A 16,223-nucleotide genomic window follows, 5' to 3' on the forward strand; every position below is an offset into this window, starting at 1 on the left:
TTGATCTCTAAAGTTGTGTGTTTAGGTATGAAATACACTTTATAAGACAATGGAAGATGGCTTTAGGTGCCCACATAGGTTAACACATCCATTTTATAGTACTGTTGAGTAGCATGGCTCTAGAGGAAATTTTTCAGTCTGTATTAGTAGTTTTCTGTTTGTTCATGTGAAATATTTTCTTCTATCTTACTGGGTATGTGCTCAGTGGTCACTGTGCATTTACTGAAAATAAGTTTTAAAAATGTGTTGAAGCATGTTAAAATCTGTAGTAATTTGGTATTTTTAATTATTTTTATTGTTATAATACCGTCTTGTTTTCACACAGACCAGACATTTCTCTTAAGTGTTTTAAATGCTTAGTTTCCTCTGAGTAGTTTCTTCTGAACAGTTCGTTCTTGTGCGTTCAGCTCATTTAGCCAAACAATTATATGTGAAAACTAACTCTGTGGCACAGTAGAAAGCACATTTCAAAACAAGCAGAATCTAATCAGAATGTTTCCCCCATTAAGTCAAATTTCATGGGTTTAGGATAGAGATATTGAAATGTTGTAAACAAAGTCAGGAGAAGTTCTGTACGGTTTGAAATGACAGGATTTAAAAACAATGAAACTTTAAAAATTATGCAAGTTTAAAGTGCTGTGGCATAACTGAAAATTATAAACTGTTTTCTCCTAGATTTATTATACTGGCAAATACCAGAGCCTTGGAATCAAACAAGGTGGTCCTTCAGCAGGAAAATGGGTTGAACTCCCAATCACAAAATCTCCAAAGATTATTCAGTTCTCTGTTGGACATGATGGCTCACATGCCTTACTTGTTGCTGAGGATGGAAGCATATTCTTCACAGGTTCTGCTAGTAAAGGAGAGGATGGTGAATCAAGTACGTATTATGCTTGCTTGACCAATGGTTGATAAAAGCCTATTAACCACCTTTTAATTTGAAAAGAAGAGTTTTAACATTTTCCAAGAACATGTAAGCATGCCACTGGGTTTGAATTTTATGCCAGCCACAGGTCCTGACAACCAGTGCCACCACCTCTCCCAGCTAGAGATGTTGATCTCAGTTTTACCACAGTTTGGATTGTGTGGTGGGAGTGCTATTTTGGAGTTGTCCTGAGAAGCGGCAGTCATAAGTTTGGTCAAGAGGCCATGCTGTCTGCTTGGGACTTGGTCTGAAAAACTGAAGAGCCAAACTTTTGCCTCTTCACTGTTGTTTTAGAGAACTTTGGAAACAGGTGTTTTGCCAGCTAATGCCTCTCCATGATGGAGAGGAACATTGATTAGAAATTGTAAAAGCACAGTCTTCTGTGCTTGATCAAGCATAACTCTTCGGACATTAGAGAAGACAGAATGATTTATCTTCAGACTAACAAATGCCTCTTCAATATAAAATTAACAAATTTCCTAGTTTTGATCTCTAAAGTTGTGTGTTTAGGTTGAAATACTTTATAATATAGACAATGAAAGATGGCTTTAGGTGCCCTAAAGCTGTGATCTGCTGTGATATTAAATTAAATACTTCATTTTAGGAAACAGACTGTTCTGTTACGTTGTGTTGATTAACAAAAAAAAAAAGTAAAGAATGTGTTTTGAAAAATACCTAGCTCCTGAGGATCTTAAATCAAAGCTGGTATTTTTGAGTTGTCAGCCTCATGACGTGTATATTTTAATAGGATAATGTAATGTATATTTCATAGATAGCATTTTCATATAATATTGAAGCCTAACTCAAATTCAAATTAATCTCTCAATAATGTTCTGTTTTAATAGTGTAGTTTGATGTTACCATTAAAATTAATATATTTTCACAAAGCAGGTTTGTGGAAAAGTTCGGTCTGCTAGCCATAGAAATTAAACACAGATTTAATAACACTGAAATTTTTGTGCGTCGGTGCAGTCAGTCAGAAATATGATAAATAACACTCAAATGTTGGTATAAAATTCAAGTCTTTAGGTAGTAGTAGATGGTTAGAATTTAAAAATTGATTTAAAATAGAATTTAAAAATAGATTTAAAATCTTGATAAACAGCAGCGGTAGAGTCCAGCTTTGTCTCAATCAGCTGTGTAGGAGTTTTACCTTTCAAGAAAGTTGTTAACAAAAACTCAGTGGGCTGCATACGTGAGGTATGGCATAGCTCATGCAGAAACAAAGCATGTTTAACTTACTGTTCCTGTGAAAGATTAATTACACTGACAGTATTCCCCAAGAATGTGTGGGTTTTCCCATGTAATGTAACTAAAATATAGGCAAAAACATATTTTAAGGTTTGATAATGCATATGGAATGGATTCTTGAATGTGTTCAGGGGGGAGGAAGTTAATAGTACTCCTGTGCAAAAATCTTTGGATGACAAACTTGATATGTGCTATAGTAACTTTGTAGAGTCTTCTTAAATGCAAATCTACTGAAAACTGTGTGGGGAAAAAATCATACTACTTTCTCCAGTAAATGTAGAGTAAATTTAAGAGATTCAAACAAAAAGGTTTCAGGAAATACATTTAAAAGCACAAATTTCAAGAGTTCTTTGTGCAGTTATTTGGAAGTGTTGTGGTTTAACCCCAGCTGGCAACTAAGCACCATGCAGCCGCTCGGTCACTCCCAGCCGCTGGGATGGGGGAGAGAATCAGAAGAGTAAAAGTGAGAAAACTTGTGGGTTGAGATAAAGACAGTTTAATACGTAAAGCAAAAGCCACGCACACAAACAAAGCAAACCAAGGAATTCATTCACTCCTTCCCATGGGCAGGCAGGTGTTCAGCCATCTCCAGGAAAGCAGGGCTCCATCACGCTGAACGGTTACTTGGGGAGACAAAACGCCATCGCTCCAAACGTCCCCCACTTCCTTCTTCTTCCCCCAGCTTTATATGCTGAGCATGACGTCATATGGTATGGAATATCCCTTTGGTCAGTTGGGGTCAGCTGTCCCGGCTGTGTCCCCTCCCAGCTTCTTGTGCACCCCCAGCCTACTCGCTGGTGGGGTGGTGTGTGAAGCAGAAAAGGCCTTGACCCTGTGTAAGCACTGCTCAGCAGTAACGGAAAACATCTGTTATCAACACTGTTCCCAGCACAAATCCAAAACACAGCCCCATACAAGTTACTATGAAGAAAATTAACTCTATCCCAGCCAAAACCAGCACAGGACATTATCCAAAATACAATTAAACTCATTCTTTTTGTTGTATGTTTAATTAATCTACAATTTCAGGTGAAACAGCAGTTTAGCACTTTAAAGTAAATTGCTGTCACGGCTTTTGTTTAAACTAGCAAAATTTAGGTGAGAAGACTTAGTGCTTAACTAGATCTTCTTACTGAAGAATCTGCTCAAGGACCTGATCAAGGTCTTTCTGAGTTCTTGTAAAAGTTCAACTCTTTTCTAACTCATCTGGTTCTCTTTGTCACTCTCTAATTTGGCTCAGAGTGGATCTGCACAAGTTTTAATTTTTTTTTTTTTTCCCCCCTGATTTCTTTTAAACCTCGGCAGGGAAACTTGAGTTTCTGTCAGCAGGGGGTGTGTGTGTGTGTGTTCTTTGTAGAAAGTTGGTAATTGTCAGCAAGTGCAAGTAGCTGGCAGTTCTCTGACTTGGGCGAAAATTCACAGGTGGTGATGGTAGCTGTTAGTTGTTTTATCCAGTCTTTACCTATGTTGTAACTGTTTCGTTTGAGGCCAGATGGCAAACAATGATTTTTGGGGTGGGTTGGTTTTTTTTTTTTAGTACTTTTTCTTCCCTTTTCCTTTTGTGGGAATCTGTTGTGACTCAAAGGTTTTCTAAACATGGTTTTAATAAATCGAGAATTTAATATTTTTCTTTTTTAAAAAATGAACTTGTGTAACATTTCTTTGAACTTATTGTGCATATGTTTCATATATACTCTTCTCAGATGGCAATGAGAACTTTTTTTACTATGTGCTGCTTTGTAAAGTTCATAAAGTTAGTTCAGTGTGTATATATATATAAAAGAAAAACTTGAAGAATCATTCCTGAAAGATACCTATCTAGTCATGACTTTGCTTGCCATTGAATTTTTTGAGAGAAACCAGTGTAATCCAATAAAAGTTAGACCAGGAGATCATACAGATGGATTTTTTTTCAGTAGCAGTCTGAAAACTAACCCCTAATTATAAAACAAATGTTATTGTGCCTTTGAAGGTTTTTTGGTAGAATGACTTGCAATTTATTTATTTATTTAAAGCTAAAAGCAGACGACAGTCAAAACCATATAAGCCTAAAAAAATTATTAAAATGGAAGGAAAGATTGTCATATCTACAGCGTGCAATAATGGAAGCAGTTCTGTAATTTCAAAAGATGGAGAACTCTACATGTTTGGAAAAGATGCCATTTACTCTGATAGTACAAGTAAGTTAATATTTGTCTTTTAAATGATTTCTCAACTAGAGTAATTGAAATTAGTCTGGAAGTTTTTAGCCTGTGGAAATGATGTTTGTGTTTCTTACTCTCCTAATAGATTTCTGAATTTCTGCTGATTCAGCCAAATATGACAGAAGGATAGAAAGAGAAGACAGTTTCCTTAAGTTCTGTAAAAATATATAGCAGCACTGGTGACAAATACCGGATGAATGCTTCCACTAAGGAGAAAAAAAAATCATTTGTTGTATTAATCTGATACTAGAAGGCCACGCAGGGAAAAGTCACAGAAATGAGTCATGTTTTGTTATGAACAAAGGCTGCAGGAAACCAGGCCTTGTACATTTCTCTGCTCACAAGACAGCCTGTTTTGAATTTGCAGGTGATCCAGTACATCTCAATTTAAATAAAATATTAAAGAAATAAACTCCAATGGCGTTATGACTCCTTTAGAATTGTTTTTCAGAACAAGTGATTTGCAGCAGGCTTTGGTTTGGTTTTGACTTTCCTTTCTTTGCAGGACAAATGGCCTAGGCCTAATTCTGCTTTCGCTTCTTATTCTAGCACTTGTTTTTTATATCTGCTCTTTTTCTCCCTTGCCGTTAATTTAAAAATTGTCAGTATCCACTAGCAATTTTGTTATATCACTGAAGTTTCCTTCTCAGGTAGAAAGTGGAATCTACCACTCAGTTGTATGTGTCTTATAGGTTTAGTAACAGATTTGAAAGGCCATTTTGTGACTCAAGTAGCCATGGGCAAAGCTCACACCTGTGTGTTAATGAAGAACGGAGAAGTTTGGACATTTGGCGTAAATAATAAAGGACAGTGTGGACGAGACACAGGTTCCATGAGCCAGGGAGGAAAAGGTGAGGGACCTAAATTTTTCCTTTTGTTTTGTGTGCTCGAAAATATCACAAGTGAAAACATAACTAAGCATTTTATTATGAAATATAATTCCAATACTAAAACTTAATTACATGCAATGTGCTTAAAAAAAAAACAGGTATGGATGCTTTCACTTCAACTGTCAGGTAGTTGATGTTCTGCACATACTAATAAACTTAGTTATGTTAAAATAACCAAATTCAATTACTTTTCTTTTGTCGGTGAAAAAGCTTTTCTTTAAAACAAATGAATAAAACCAAACCTCATCACTCCTTGTCTTACTATGTGCCATTGTCCTAGTAAGAAAAAAATTTTCTACCTTTCCTTGTTTGCATTCAGTCTCGAGGCTGTTGTTTGCTTGAACAAGGCACGAATGCAAATCTACATCTTTCTCCACACAACTGAACGTTTCCGTTACTCCTAAATATAGTTGTGAAAAATCATACCTATTCACCTTTGCCGGATTGGAATATTTTATACGTGACAAGTAAATGACCTGTCACTTTGTATACTCAATATAAATGTTTCCCTTTTAGTTGTGAAACCTAGATATATACCCCAGCCCATGCTCAGAGAAGTTTCAAAAGTGTCGTTGTGCTGGCTGAGAATGCAAATCAGGCATGCCTAGTTATTCCTTTTAAAATCTGATCTGCGAGTGTTCTTCAGAGCTTCCTCAGTAGCCACTGTTGGCCTCAGAAAACAGCTATTTCTTGTTTTGATATCTTAATTAGGTTTTGGAGTTGAGAACATGGCAACAGCAATGGATGAAGACCTAGAAGAGGAACTGGATGAAAAAGATGAGAAGTCTATGATGTGCCCTCCAGGCATGCATAAATGGAAGCTGGAGCAGTGTATGGTGTGCACTGTATGTGGAGATTGCACAGGCTATGGAGCTAGCTGTGTTAGTAGTGGGCGTCCTGACCGAGTACCTGGAGGGTAAGCAAGCATATGGAAATATACTTGCTCTAGTGTGTTGAATGTCAACTGAGTTGATGTGTTCTTAAACTTCAGTCTAAGATAGCGTTATATCTAAAAAGAGTCTGTGCTTTTAAAATCAGAAGTAGGTTAAAATTTTTGTAAATAGCTTGTGGTGGTTGCATGTGATTTAGTTTTAAATGCTTTTTTTTTTTTTTTTACATTTCTTTAGCATGTAGTTCTTTACTAGAAGTTGTTGAATATGAACACTAATATAATCTGTCTCTTGACAGAGCTGCTGGCTTTGGGATAACCTTTCTTCGTCCTATGATGGAAGTTTTTTTATCTTGCTGTTCCAGTTGTTTTTATCTGTTACTTCAGGGTTGAGCTGCATAAAGGGCCACTGCTTTACATATTGCTATTACTATTTCTCCAGCGTTGCATGTGCTCATTGTTTCCTTGTTTATGTTTTCATGTGGTATATGTTTAATTAAATGAAGAAAAGTTAATGCTGAGAAGTCAGTTCAGATATGTATGGTCAGTGTATGCTCCCTGGCACCATGCCACAGCCGCTAGGATTTAAACTAGCTATACTTTCTGTTTATCGCAGGAAAAATTACATGTCTGCAGATAGAACAAACTAATAACGTATGTTTTAATTACCAAGGCATCACTAATGCACGAAAATAAAAGACAGTGATAAAGCAACTCTGTTTGCTGCAGAATCTGTGGCTGTGGCTCAGGTGAGTCGGGCTGCGCTGTATGTGGCTGCTGCAAGGCGTGTGCTAGAGAACTGGATGGCCAGGAAGCAAGGCAAAGAGGAATCCTTGATGCTGTAAAAGAGATGATACCTTTAGATCTCTTGCTGGGTAAGTGATGTGAGATTAGCAAAATGGCTTTTAATTTTCGTTCTTACTGCACCTTTTGTTTTTTCCCTCAGTACATCTGTTTACACTCTTTAGTAAACTCAATCACACTGCTGACTTTTGAAACTTGAATTGGAGTAACAGGTTACTTTAGAAATAGGTTTGTTCTTTTCAGGTAATATTTCAGTTAGTATTTTGATTCTTCCCTGGAGGTATTTAAAAGATGAGTAGATGAGGCACTTAGGGACATGGTTTAGTGGACATGGTGGTGTTGGGTTGACGGTTGGACTCGATGATCTTAGAGGTCTTTTCCAACCTCAATGATTCTATGATTCTGTATGATAAAGCTTTGTATCTTCAAGTAATGTAGTTCTTTCTTTCCAATCAAATTACTGAACTTCTAGACTTACAGGGCAGTTTTAGTATAATGTTGTTAAAATGGATAAAATGTTGCTTATCAGGCAGGTTTATTTATTGGTGATATAGCAAAGTGGGATCATTCTGGTAAGTGAAATATTTTAAACTTGCCCTTACTGTAGACATATGCCATTTTGACCTGTGCGGTTATGATACTAATGCTGATACTTACAAAGTTGTTCTTGTCCTTTTTTGATAGCCTGAAAATTTTTCTGTAATCTTTTTCTCAGGGTTTTTTGCAGTCACGTAAAAGATGGGGAATATTGTTTCTTGAAAACTTTTTTCTTTCTTCTCTTAGAAATTTTCAGAGAAAAGGAGCTGCCAAGAATGTGGAAATTACTTTAAAAAAACAAAATCTACAAAACACCTCCCACCCCACACCCACCCCTCCCCAAAAAAACCCACCTTAGGGGAAAAATACCGACTGGTATGATTATTGGAAAATACAGTTTGGGATCTTGCCTTGTAAGATCTGTTATCACAGCATTTTTAATATTGTATTCTCTGTACTTACAACGGGGCAGTTACAGGTTTTTGGAGATTAGACTTTCCTTCCTTACTTTTTTTTATATATTTAGATGTACATAGAGCCCTTAATCCTGCATGGATGTATGGTTATAGAATCTGGTATAGAAAAGGACCATCTCACCAATTTATTGGGGGCGGTGGGGAGGGAAGAATAATAATAGAAAATTATATGCTGTACTTTGAGTGTGGGATTTTTTTCCCCAAGCAAAAGTTAAATACAAACTAGAAGTGGTTCTCTTGATAAGTTAACACTAAGGACCCCAAATAAGCTCACCGTGCAGTCCTGATACTTCCATACAGATATTTTTAAATGTAATTTGCTTGTATATGGCTGTCACAGAAGTTAGGTTTATACTGATGGTGAATGTGGCAATAGCAGCTCTGCTTCACAGCTCTATTCTCATGCATGACCAGGGAGGAGTTAACGGTTTTTGTGCTAACCTCCGCTTTGCTAACTCCTCTGCTAGCAGGATAGACAACAGCTCTTGGTCCTGTGTTGGACTTGGCAGAGTTTGAGGTGAGGGCGTTGAACTGGTTGACCACATTTGTCTGGAGAAAAGTGACAGTGCTTCCAGGTGGAATTCTTGTCTGATATTGGGGACAAGGTGTATTTTTTTAGGTTGTTGCAATTTGCTGAAAAAACATTGGAAAAGGTAGTGCTTATAGTAGTTTTATTGTTGCGTTCATTCAAGTCGTGTTTTCTGTTTTAAAAAGTGCTTATCAGTTTGTTTCAAATTCCTATTAAATTAGCTAGTTTGGTAAATAAGTCAGATTTACATACAGATGTATACATGCGTTGAAGTAATTGCATGCTTCTTAGTAAGCACAGAGCACATAGTGAGTAAAGCATTCTTAAACTAAAAAATATCTGATCTATTTAAAATGCTTTTAAAATATATAAGCAATTTTATGCTTGTTTTATTAATAATCCTTTCTGAAGCTTTTTGGGGAAAAATTGAGATAACCATGACAACAGGTAATTAAATACAAATATGTATATGCCTAATAGAAAGAAAGTACTAAATACTGTTCAGTGATGTTGGAATTGTGGCAGATTCATGAAAACCAAGAAATTTAGAGAGGGGGCCTAAAACTCTTCTCCAAATTTACTCAACTCCTTTCTTTATTTCTAAATACTGTGTCAGAGCCATATAAAGAGCAGATAGTAAGTAGGCTTCAGTTTTCATTTACTTAACTTCTTCTAGGGTTTATTACCATCATAACAATTTTTAAAGATAGTTTTATGTATTTTATTTTCTTAATCTATGTAGCTGTCCCTGTTCCTGGAGTTAATATTGAAGAACACCTTCAGTTACGGCAAGAAGAAAAGCGGCAACGTGTAAATAGGAGACATAGATTGGAAGAAGGAAGAGGTAAGTGACTTTCTTATTGATGAGAGGCTTGAATAGTTTAAGCAAACTTCTTAGTCTGTTTTCTGAGAATGGAAGTTAATTAGTTCTGCTCTGGTGAGCTAATACAGTAACCACACAAAAATCTGAACCTAAATAGCTAGCTTATGTTATTTAGCATGCGTTTGGAAAATTGTGAAAAATCTGTATGTTTAACAAAGTTACTCATAAGAATCAGAATTTTAATGGCGAAGAGTAGCATTTTATATCACTTTCATATAGTTACTTTTCATTTTTTGCTGTTTCCTGGTTGAATAATAGTTTTTTAAAATGTAGATGCTAAAACTTTTTTTATATGGAGAGTTTATATGCCTTTTTATATGAAGAGTTGAAATGACTGCAAGTCTGTCCAGCGCTAGATAGCCATGATATGAATTATTTTATTTATTATTATTATAAATTATTGAATTTCTGTTGTATAATAATCAGAATTTCTTGTTTTATAAAATGAACTTTTCTATATTTGAATAACATGAAAAAATTGACACGCTGACTGAATTAAAAAATAAAACAAAACACTGCATCATTTCAAAATTTTCTTGCCTTGTGTATTATCTACCTCAGGAATTATTGTTGATTTTCCACACAAACAGTATGTACTTTAACAGGTTTTCAGTACTCCTCTTGTTTTAAAATACCTCCATGTCTTAATCTGGTAAATAATTAAAGTTGAGAGTTTTAGACTGATATAAATCATAACATTTTTGTGAAACATGATGATGTGGTTGGTAAGATTATTGTGTGTTGAGGAACAACTTTATTGGAATTTTGTGCTCCAAGTTCCTGCTGTGTTAAATTAGATACTGTTTTTACTCAGATACAAAATGCACACTGTGATCAAACTTATTTCCTAGACTCCATGCCAGTGAACCTTGTGGGGTAAATTGTGCCTTTATTTCACTTGCATGTAAGAAATTACTGGTTTTACCACAAATAAGGAGTAACAAGGAAGAGAAAGCTTATAATTTCCTATGCATGTGGAAAAGGATGGAATATTTATTTTTCTTTGAATCTTTGTGGTTAATTTTAGCTGTGAGATGGAGAGGGGAAGCCTTTTTTCTTCCTTTGTCTAGGTCATGTTGGAGCTGCATTGCATACTGCTGGCAAATATTCGGTACAGCTAACAATCTTTTTTTCTTAAATCCTTATTGAATGCCCAGATATTATTGAAAGCTGCTGCTGTTCAGCCCAGAAAGGTAATGATGACAGAGCTGGGAGGTAAATTTCAGTTGGAAGAAAACAAAAAAAAGGAAAAAAAAAAAAGAGCAGCAGAGAAACATTTCAGTTGGCTTCCATTTCTGTGATTAGAAGTAGAACCAGGGCAGCTTATCCCTTTTGTATGCCATCTGTCTCTCTAAAAAAAAAACCCCAAAGAATGTTTTGGATCTAACAGTCTCAGGTGATCAATATCAGGAATGTGTTGTTATTGTTGGTTTGTTAGGTGCATAGGGACTGTAGCTAAAAAGATACTGCTGGTCAGTTTGTTGCACACATCCATATTATATTCTGTATCAAAAGAACATTGAAATTCTATACCTATTTGGCTACTGGAGGTAGTGGGTATGTCTAGCTGGAAAGGTTGGAGACTAGTCTCCTGTGTCAGTTCAGAATGACTTATGTGATAAAGCTGGGAATAGTGTTTCACAAATACTTAGAGATCTTGATTTACATAATCAGGTATGAAAATTTGATTTTATAATCAATCTTGATTTACATAATCAGCTGAAAAAGTTGGAGTTTTGTTGCTTCTCCATCCAAATGCCGCAATTTTCCATGAGTTGGTGGAAAGAATACCACCATTCTTGAGAACTCTTATGATGCTGCTCTTTTCATGAGAGAGACCAAGAACATTTAAATAATCTACTAGACGTTCATTGTGCAGTGCAAAAGGTTTTGCAACCTGAAAAAACTTAGTTATACTAATGTTAAAAAGAATAGGCAGCCTGCTTAGTTCTCCCAAAACATTCTAGTATTTGTGCGTATGTAACTGAACAAATCCTTGCTAATGAAACAGCTATTTAGAGATCCAAAGAAAGGTTTCAACCTTTCACTTTTCTGAAAACATTGCTTAGTCAGTTAAAGGCCAGATTAGCTCTGTTAAGGTCTTTTCAGGTACACAGTGTTTTGTTTGGCAGGATTATGATTTCTGGGTTGTCGTGTGTTAATGTGTGGCTTTTGTTCTTTTGTGCCAGATCAGTGAGAAACAAAGAATGTGTAGTTTTTGATAGTCAAGAATAGGATCCATCACTGAATATTGCTGATCACTCTTTAGTTACAATTGGTGGCCTTTATTCAATACAAATATTTTCAGTAGATCTTGAATATCTTAAACAAGAGGACTATGAAAGCTTTTTAAGTAAATATAGGAATATTTCATTCCTAAAACAAGCAAGAAGAAAAAACAAAAAATCGCAAAGAAACCTTCCACTCATTTGCCCACTGAATGCGTTGAAATAGGAGTAAAGTTTAGGACAGAGGTATAAGAGCACAAGTGATGGAAGTATACTGGTTTCCACACTGCAGGTTTTTAAATGGTCTAATTGTTTGTGCTTCTTTACCAAAGCTCCAAATTTAGTCCTGTTACAGTGACCTCTGATTTAAAAAGATGTTCCAGTGGTCCACTTGAATTAAGGGAGAAGGTGATGGTTATGTCTACAGATATGACAATCATTTAACTCCTTCACGAGGTCAGTTGTGGTCTCTTGTACGGAAGAAGATGACTATGCTCATCTTTATTTGCATTTTTCTGCAAATATAAAGTATGAATTTCAATATTCTGGGAAGGAGAAGTAGTTGTCATTAATAGCTACAATATCGGTGGCCTAATTAAATGTTGCTACGTTTTCAATCAAGAGCAATTAACTCATCTCTCAAACATCCTCCAAGCCAAAGTAGCCTGCTACTGTTGTAAGGGACCTGTATATGTGCTGTTCAGCAGCACCACGTTGAGTGGTAAGTAACTTCAGAAAATTTAGGTGCTTATGCTGAAGATTTCTTTGTTTTTTATCTTGAAATGATAGTCACAGCAGATTAGATTATATTTGCTATGATAGAATTGTAACCAGTAAATAATTTTTATGTTTAGAACCGGTTATTCGTGTTGCTTCACTCAAGAAAGAAATTTTACTTTTGTGACAAATTAGATCCTTAAAATTAACAGTGGAAAAAAGTGTTTCAGTTTGGGATAATAAATCTATTATTTCTTAATATTGGTTATATTTCTTTGCTCTTTTCAGTGCAACGAGTACATACAGTGTGTTCAGGTGGCCATTTCTGCTTCTTTTCTGTGACAGTGGTAAAGCTACTTCACTCAGCTGCTTTTTTCTGCTTCTAGCTTAATGGCTATCACAAGAGCAATGAAGAGGGCTCAAAACCAATTCAACATTTTTGAGTCTGGTGTATGACCTCTTGAGAAATACTCAGCTGTATTCATCACAGCTTGTATGCTAAATCATAATTTCCCAACATAATCATTGATGGATGTTTCTCAGCTTTTCACTCTCTCTCAAGTTCTGGTGAGAAGTGAAGGAGCTGATCTACCATACGAAGAAATGTTTGTTGTTTTTCAAGCCGGTTTAGAGCTTGACGGGAGTGGTGGGAGGTGAGCATAGAAGTAGTTGCACTTTATTCTTTTCTGTGGTAAAGAGGAACTTTTGTATGTTAGAATGTGCAGAACATGGTTAGATTATTTTTCCTTTCCTATCAGACACCAATTTTTTTAGTCTGGGGGGCATTAAATTATGCCTTAATGGATTACAGAAATCCCTGGGCCACATTGTACAACTAATGTAATGAACCTAAGATTACGATTTACTGAGTGAGCTAATCTTGAAAGCTGTTCCTGCAACTTTTTCAGATTGGTATTTGAAGTAATAGAGTTTAGAAGTAGTCAAAGGTTTCAATTTATCGCTTAAAGATAATTCTGTGTTTTTCAGAAGGCTGCAAGAATGTGAAAATAGCTTTTTAAACAAACTATTTAACAAGCTAAAAAATACAGAAATAACTCTTAATATGGTGATAACAAATGGTCTCGTGGTTCACTGGTGTTTCACTACTTCTCTTTCTTAGCATATGATGTAAAAACCTTTACATAATCATTGCTGAGATGCAGATTTGGTGTGTAATTAACCAAGGTTTAGCTTTCGATGCCCTTACAGAAAAGGAAAATTATTTTCTTTCAATCTTACTCTACTTGGAACAACAACAAAACCCCACAGGAAATTGATTAATTTTAGTCAAAACTGCTGTGTATTAAGACAATATTATCTGAGGCTGCCTGTATTTGGGCAATTTTTGATTTTTCTGAAGTGTAACTAATTCAGTAATTAGTTTTACTATGGTAGGCTGAGTATCATATAAATCTTGTTTAACATCTGCCCACGCCACTATTGGCTTGGAATCAGTTTGTCAGTAACACTGTTCTTTGTTCATTGCTGAACATGCACCTAAATATACAGCATAACTATCTATTCAAATGCAATATTTTTCGTTAAATATTAGTGCAGCTTCTTTCTGTAGTTTTAGTTAAATACTTATTTTGATGCTTCCAGGACCTGGAGGTTATATTTGTTTCAAGGTTTCTTTAAACAAACAAAACCCCCCTTTTTACTTGAAACAATATCAAATCCATACATGACTTTCTGTTTTAGAATGCTTTCAAGAGAAAGCTGTAGGTTTTTGTCCTTAACCAGCAGGTATGATTTTGTGAAATTACATTGTTGTACTTGAATTTGTGATTTCTGTCTGAAAGAGGTGATTAATGAGGAAAAATTTCTTTACTGAAAGAGTGGTTAAACATTGGGACAGGCTGCCCAGGGAAGTGGTTGAGTCACCATCCCTGGAGGTATTTAAAAGACGTGTAGATGAGGCGCTTAGGGACATGGTTTAGTGGACATGGTGGTGTTGGGTTGACGGTTGGACTCGATGATCTTAGTGGTCTCTTCCAACCTTAATGATTCTATGATTCTATGATTATTGTTAATAAAATGATTTTTAAAGTAGAAATATTTATATTTCTATTATAGTTTTAGAACTCAGATTTGCAATAGACTCAATGAGAACAGTTCTGGTTTATATTTAGTGTTTTAATTTACCTTATGTGTTTATATACATTTATATAAATATATTTTTATATATAATTTACATATAAATATTTTCACATTTATTTAACAATATATATAAAGTCAAGTATTCAGAAGAAAGTGTCAAAATTATGATTATCATAAAACTTACTTCCATTTCATTCTCTATCACACCCAAATTGCCCGGCATGCTTCTATCTGCTAGCCTGCATCTCTTTTTCCCCTATTAAAAGCCCTAATAATTTTTCTTCCACATCTGATTTGTACAATTTCAGTGTCAGTAGAAAAGAGCTTTAAGAACACAGGAAGAGGCATGTATCCTGTTTTTATTTTCAGTGTTTTGAACAAAAGAAGCAAAATGCAATTAACCTTAGTTGCCTGCATGGCACAGTGACATTCTCTGTGAATATTTCTGCCATAATAATAAATTGCTACTCACAGTCTGAAAAATACAATTTTAAAGAACGTGCACCTTATCTATTATCCCTGCCTCACAGGAATATTAAGTTTTTTTGTTTCCCTTAAGGCTGTAGAGGTGGGACGTTATCTCAGTATAATGTTTTCCACTTTTAGTGGAACTGAAAGTAAGCGTTTGTTTCCAATTTCATTTTCTGAAATATTTTTCTTTAAAATTTACCACCTGTTGACCTATTAAATAACTGTTTTCCTATATTAGGGGTTTGCCTCCCTATTTTATTATTAAAAAACAAAACCAAAAAACCCACCTGTCTGTTTTTTCTCTTACAAGTATTCCAGAAGCCCAAAATAGGATTTTACAGCATAAAGTGCCATCCAACCTAGGAGTTTCCTATGCAACCTTAATTTATACTGCTTTTGTATGTTCCTTATGATACAATCTTTAATTGTGTGGTCGTGTACTGTTTTTTCAGGTAGCCTGCTACATTCAGTGCACTGGTATAGAAGTCACCATTTGAGATCATTGAGTTCAGTCTTCTGTAATCACAGCTTGCCAAATAGCATTTGTTTAGGGAAAGGTACTAGAAGAAATCAAAATATGTGTAATAGAAATTCAAATCAAATAGTAAACTCTTTGATAGTTCTACCTAAGTGCTTGGATGGCCAAGAAAGCAAAAGCACATAAGTGCGTGTAGGATGATATTAATTGTGTTATGTTTTCCTGTAGTCCACTGCATTATTTGATAAATGTGTTCTATTTTGCTAGAAAATGAAATTATTTCTGTGGATAAATGTTTTTTTCCTTTATGCTCTTAATTCACTGCCAGACAAAGTCCATCTTGAAAGGCCTGGATCCTGCAGGACCAAGAAAGAAAAACTAATCTTGATATTTCCTAGGCTAAGGATATTTAACCTTACAGCTTAGCTATGGAAAAACATTCTATAAAAAATAAAGGGAGAGAGTGAATGTCATTTTGCATCATATAGCAACTGATTTAAAATAGCACTACAGCCTACCAGTGACTCTCCTTTGCTTATCTCTGTAACTTGAGCTACTGAAATAACCGAGAATAGTAATAAGTTGTTATTCCCCCTGTAGTTCTATGTTAGAGGCTTCTAGAAGAGTTTTTCAAATAATAGTCTGCAGGCATTTTAAAACAAAATAAAGGAAGTGTCTAATGTTTGGCTGAATTGTTCCACCAGAATAATTCATAGTACCTAAACTCTGCTCCCTTTGTACAGGCAACCTCAGATGTAAGCAGAGAGCAGATATGGTGTATATGAATTGTTCTAGTGTTTTGTTTCCTGTGGTGTTATTTTGGAGGGAGAGGAGGTACTTT

The 16,223-nt window shown here is 35.4% G+C and overlaps 1 protein-coding gene across 12 annotated transcripts in view; it reads left to right on the forward strand.

Annotated features, from left to right (window-relative positions):
- Positions 1-16,223, forward strand: part of MYCBP2 (MYC binding protein 2) — a 216,002-nt gene that overhangs the window by 59,374 nt on the left and 140,405 nt on the right. For all 12 annotated transcript variants that reach the window (XM_076362465.1, XM_076362483.1, XM_076362491.1 and 9 more), the window contains exons 12-17: positions 676-880; positions 4,192-4,356; positions 5,073-5,231; positions 5,982-6,186; positions 6,889-7,034; positions 9,248-9,349. In XM_076362465.1, coding sequence (XP_076218580.1) covers positions 676-880; positions 4,192-4,356; positions 5,073-5,231; positions 5,982-6,186; positions 6,889-7,034; positions 9,248-9,349 — 982 coding nt within the window. The remainder of the gene's footprint in view (positions 1-675; positions 881-4,191; positions 4,357-5,072; positions 5,232-5,981; positions 6,187-6,888; positions 7,035-9,247; positions 9,350-16,223) is intronic.

This window comes from Aptenodytes patagonicus, chromosome 1 (assembly GCF_965638725.1).
Source record: "Aptenodytes patagonicus chromosome 1, bAptPat1.pri.cur, whole genome shotgun sequence".
NCBI classification, from domain to species: Eukaryota; Metazoa; Chordata; class Aves; order Sphenisciformes; family Spheniscidae; genus Aptenodytes; species Aptenodytes patagonicus.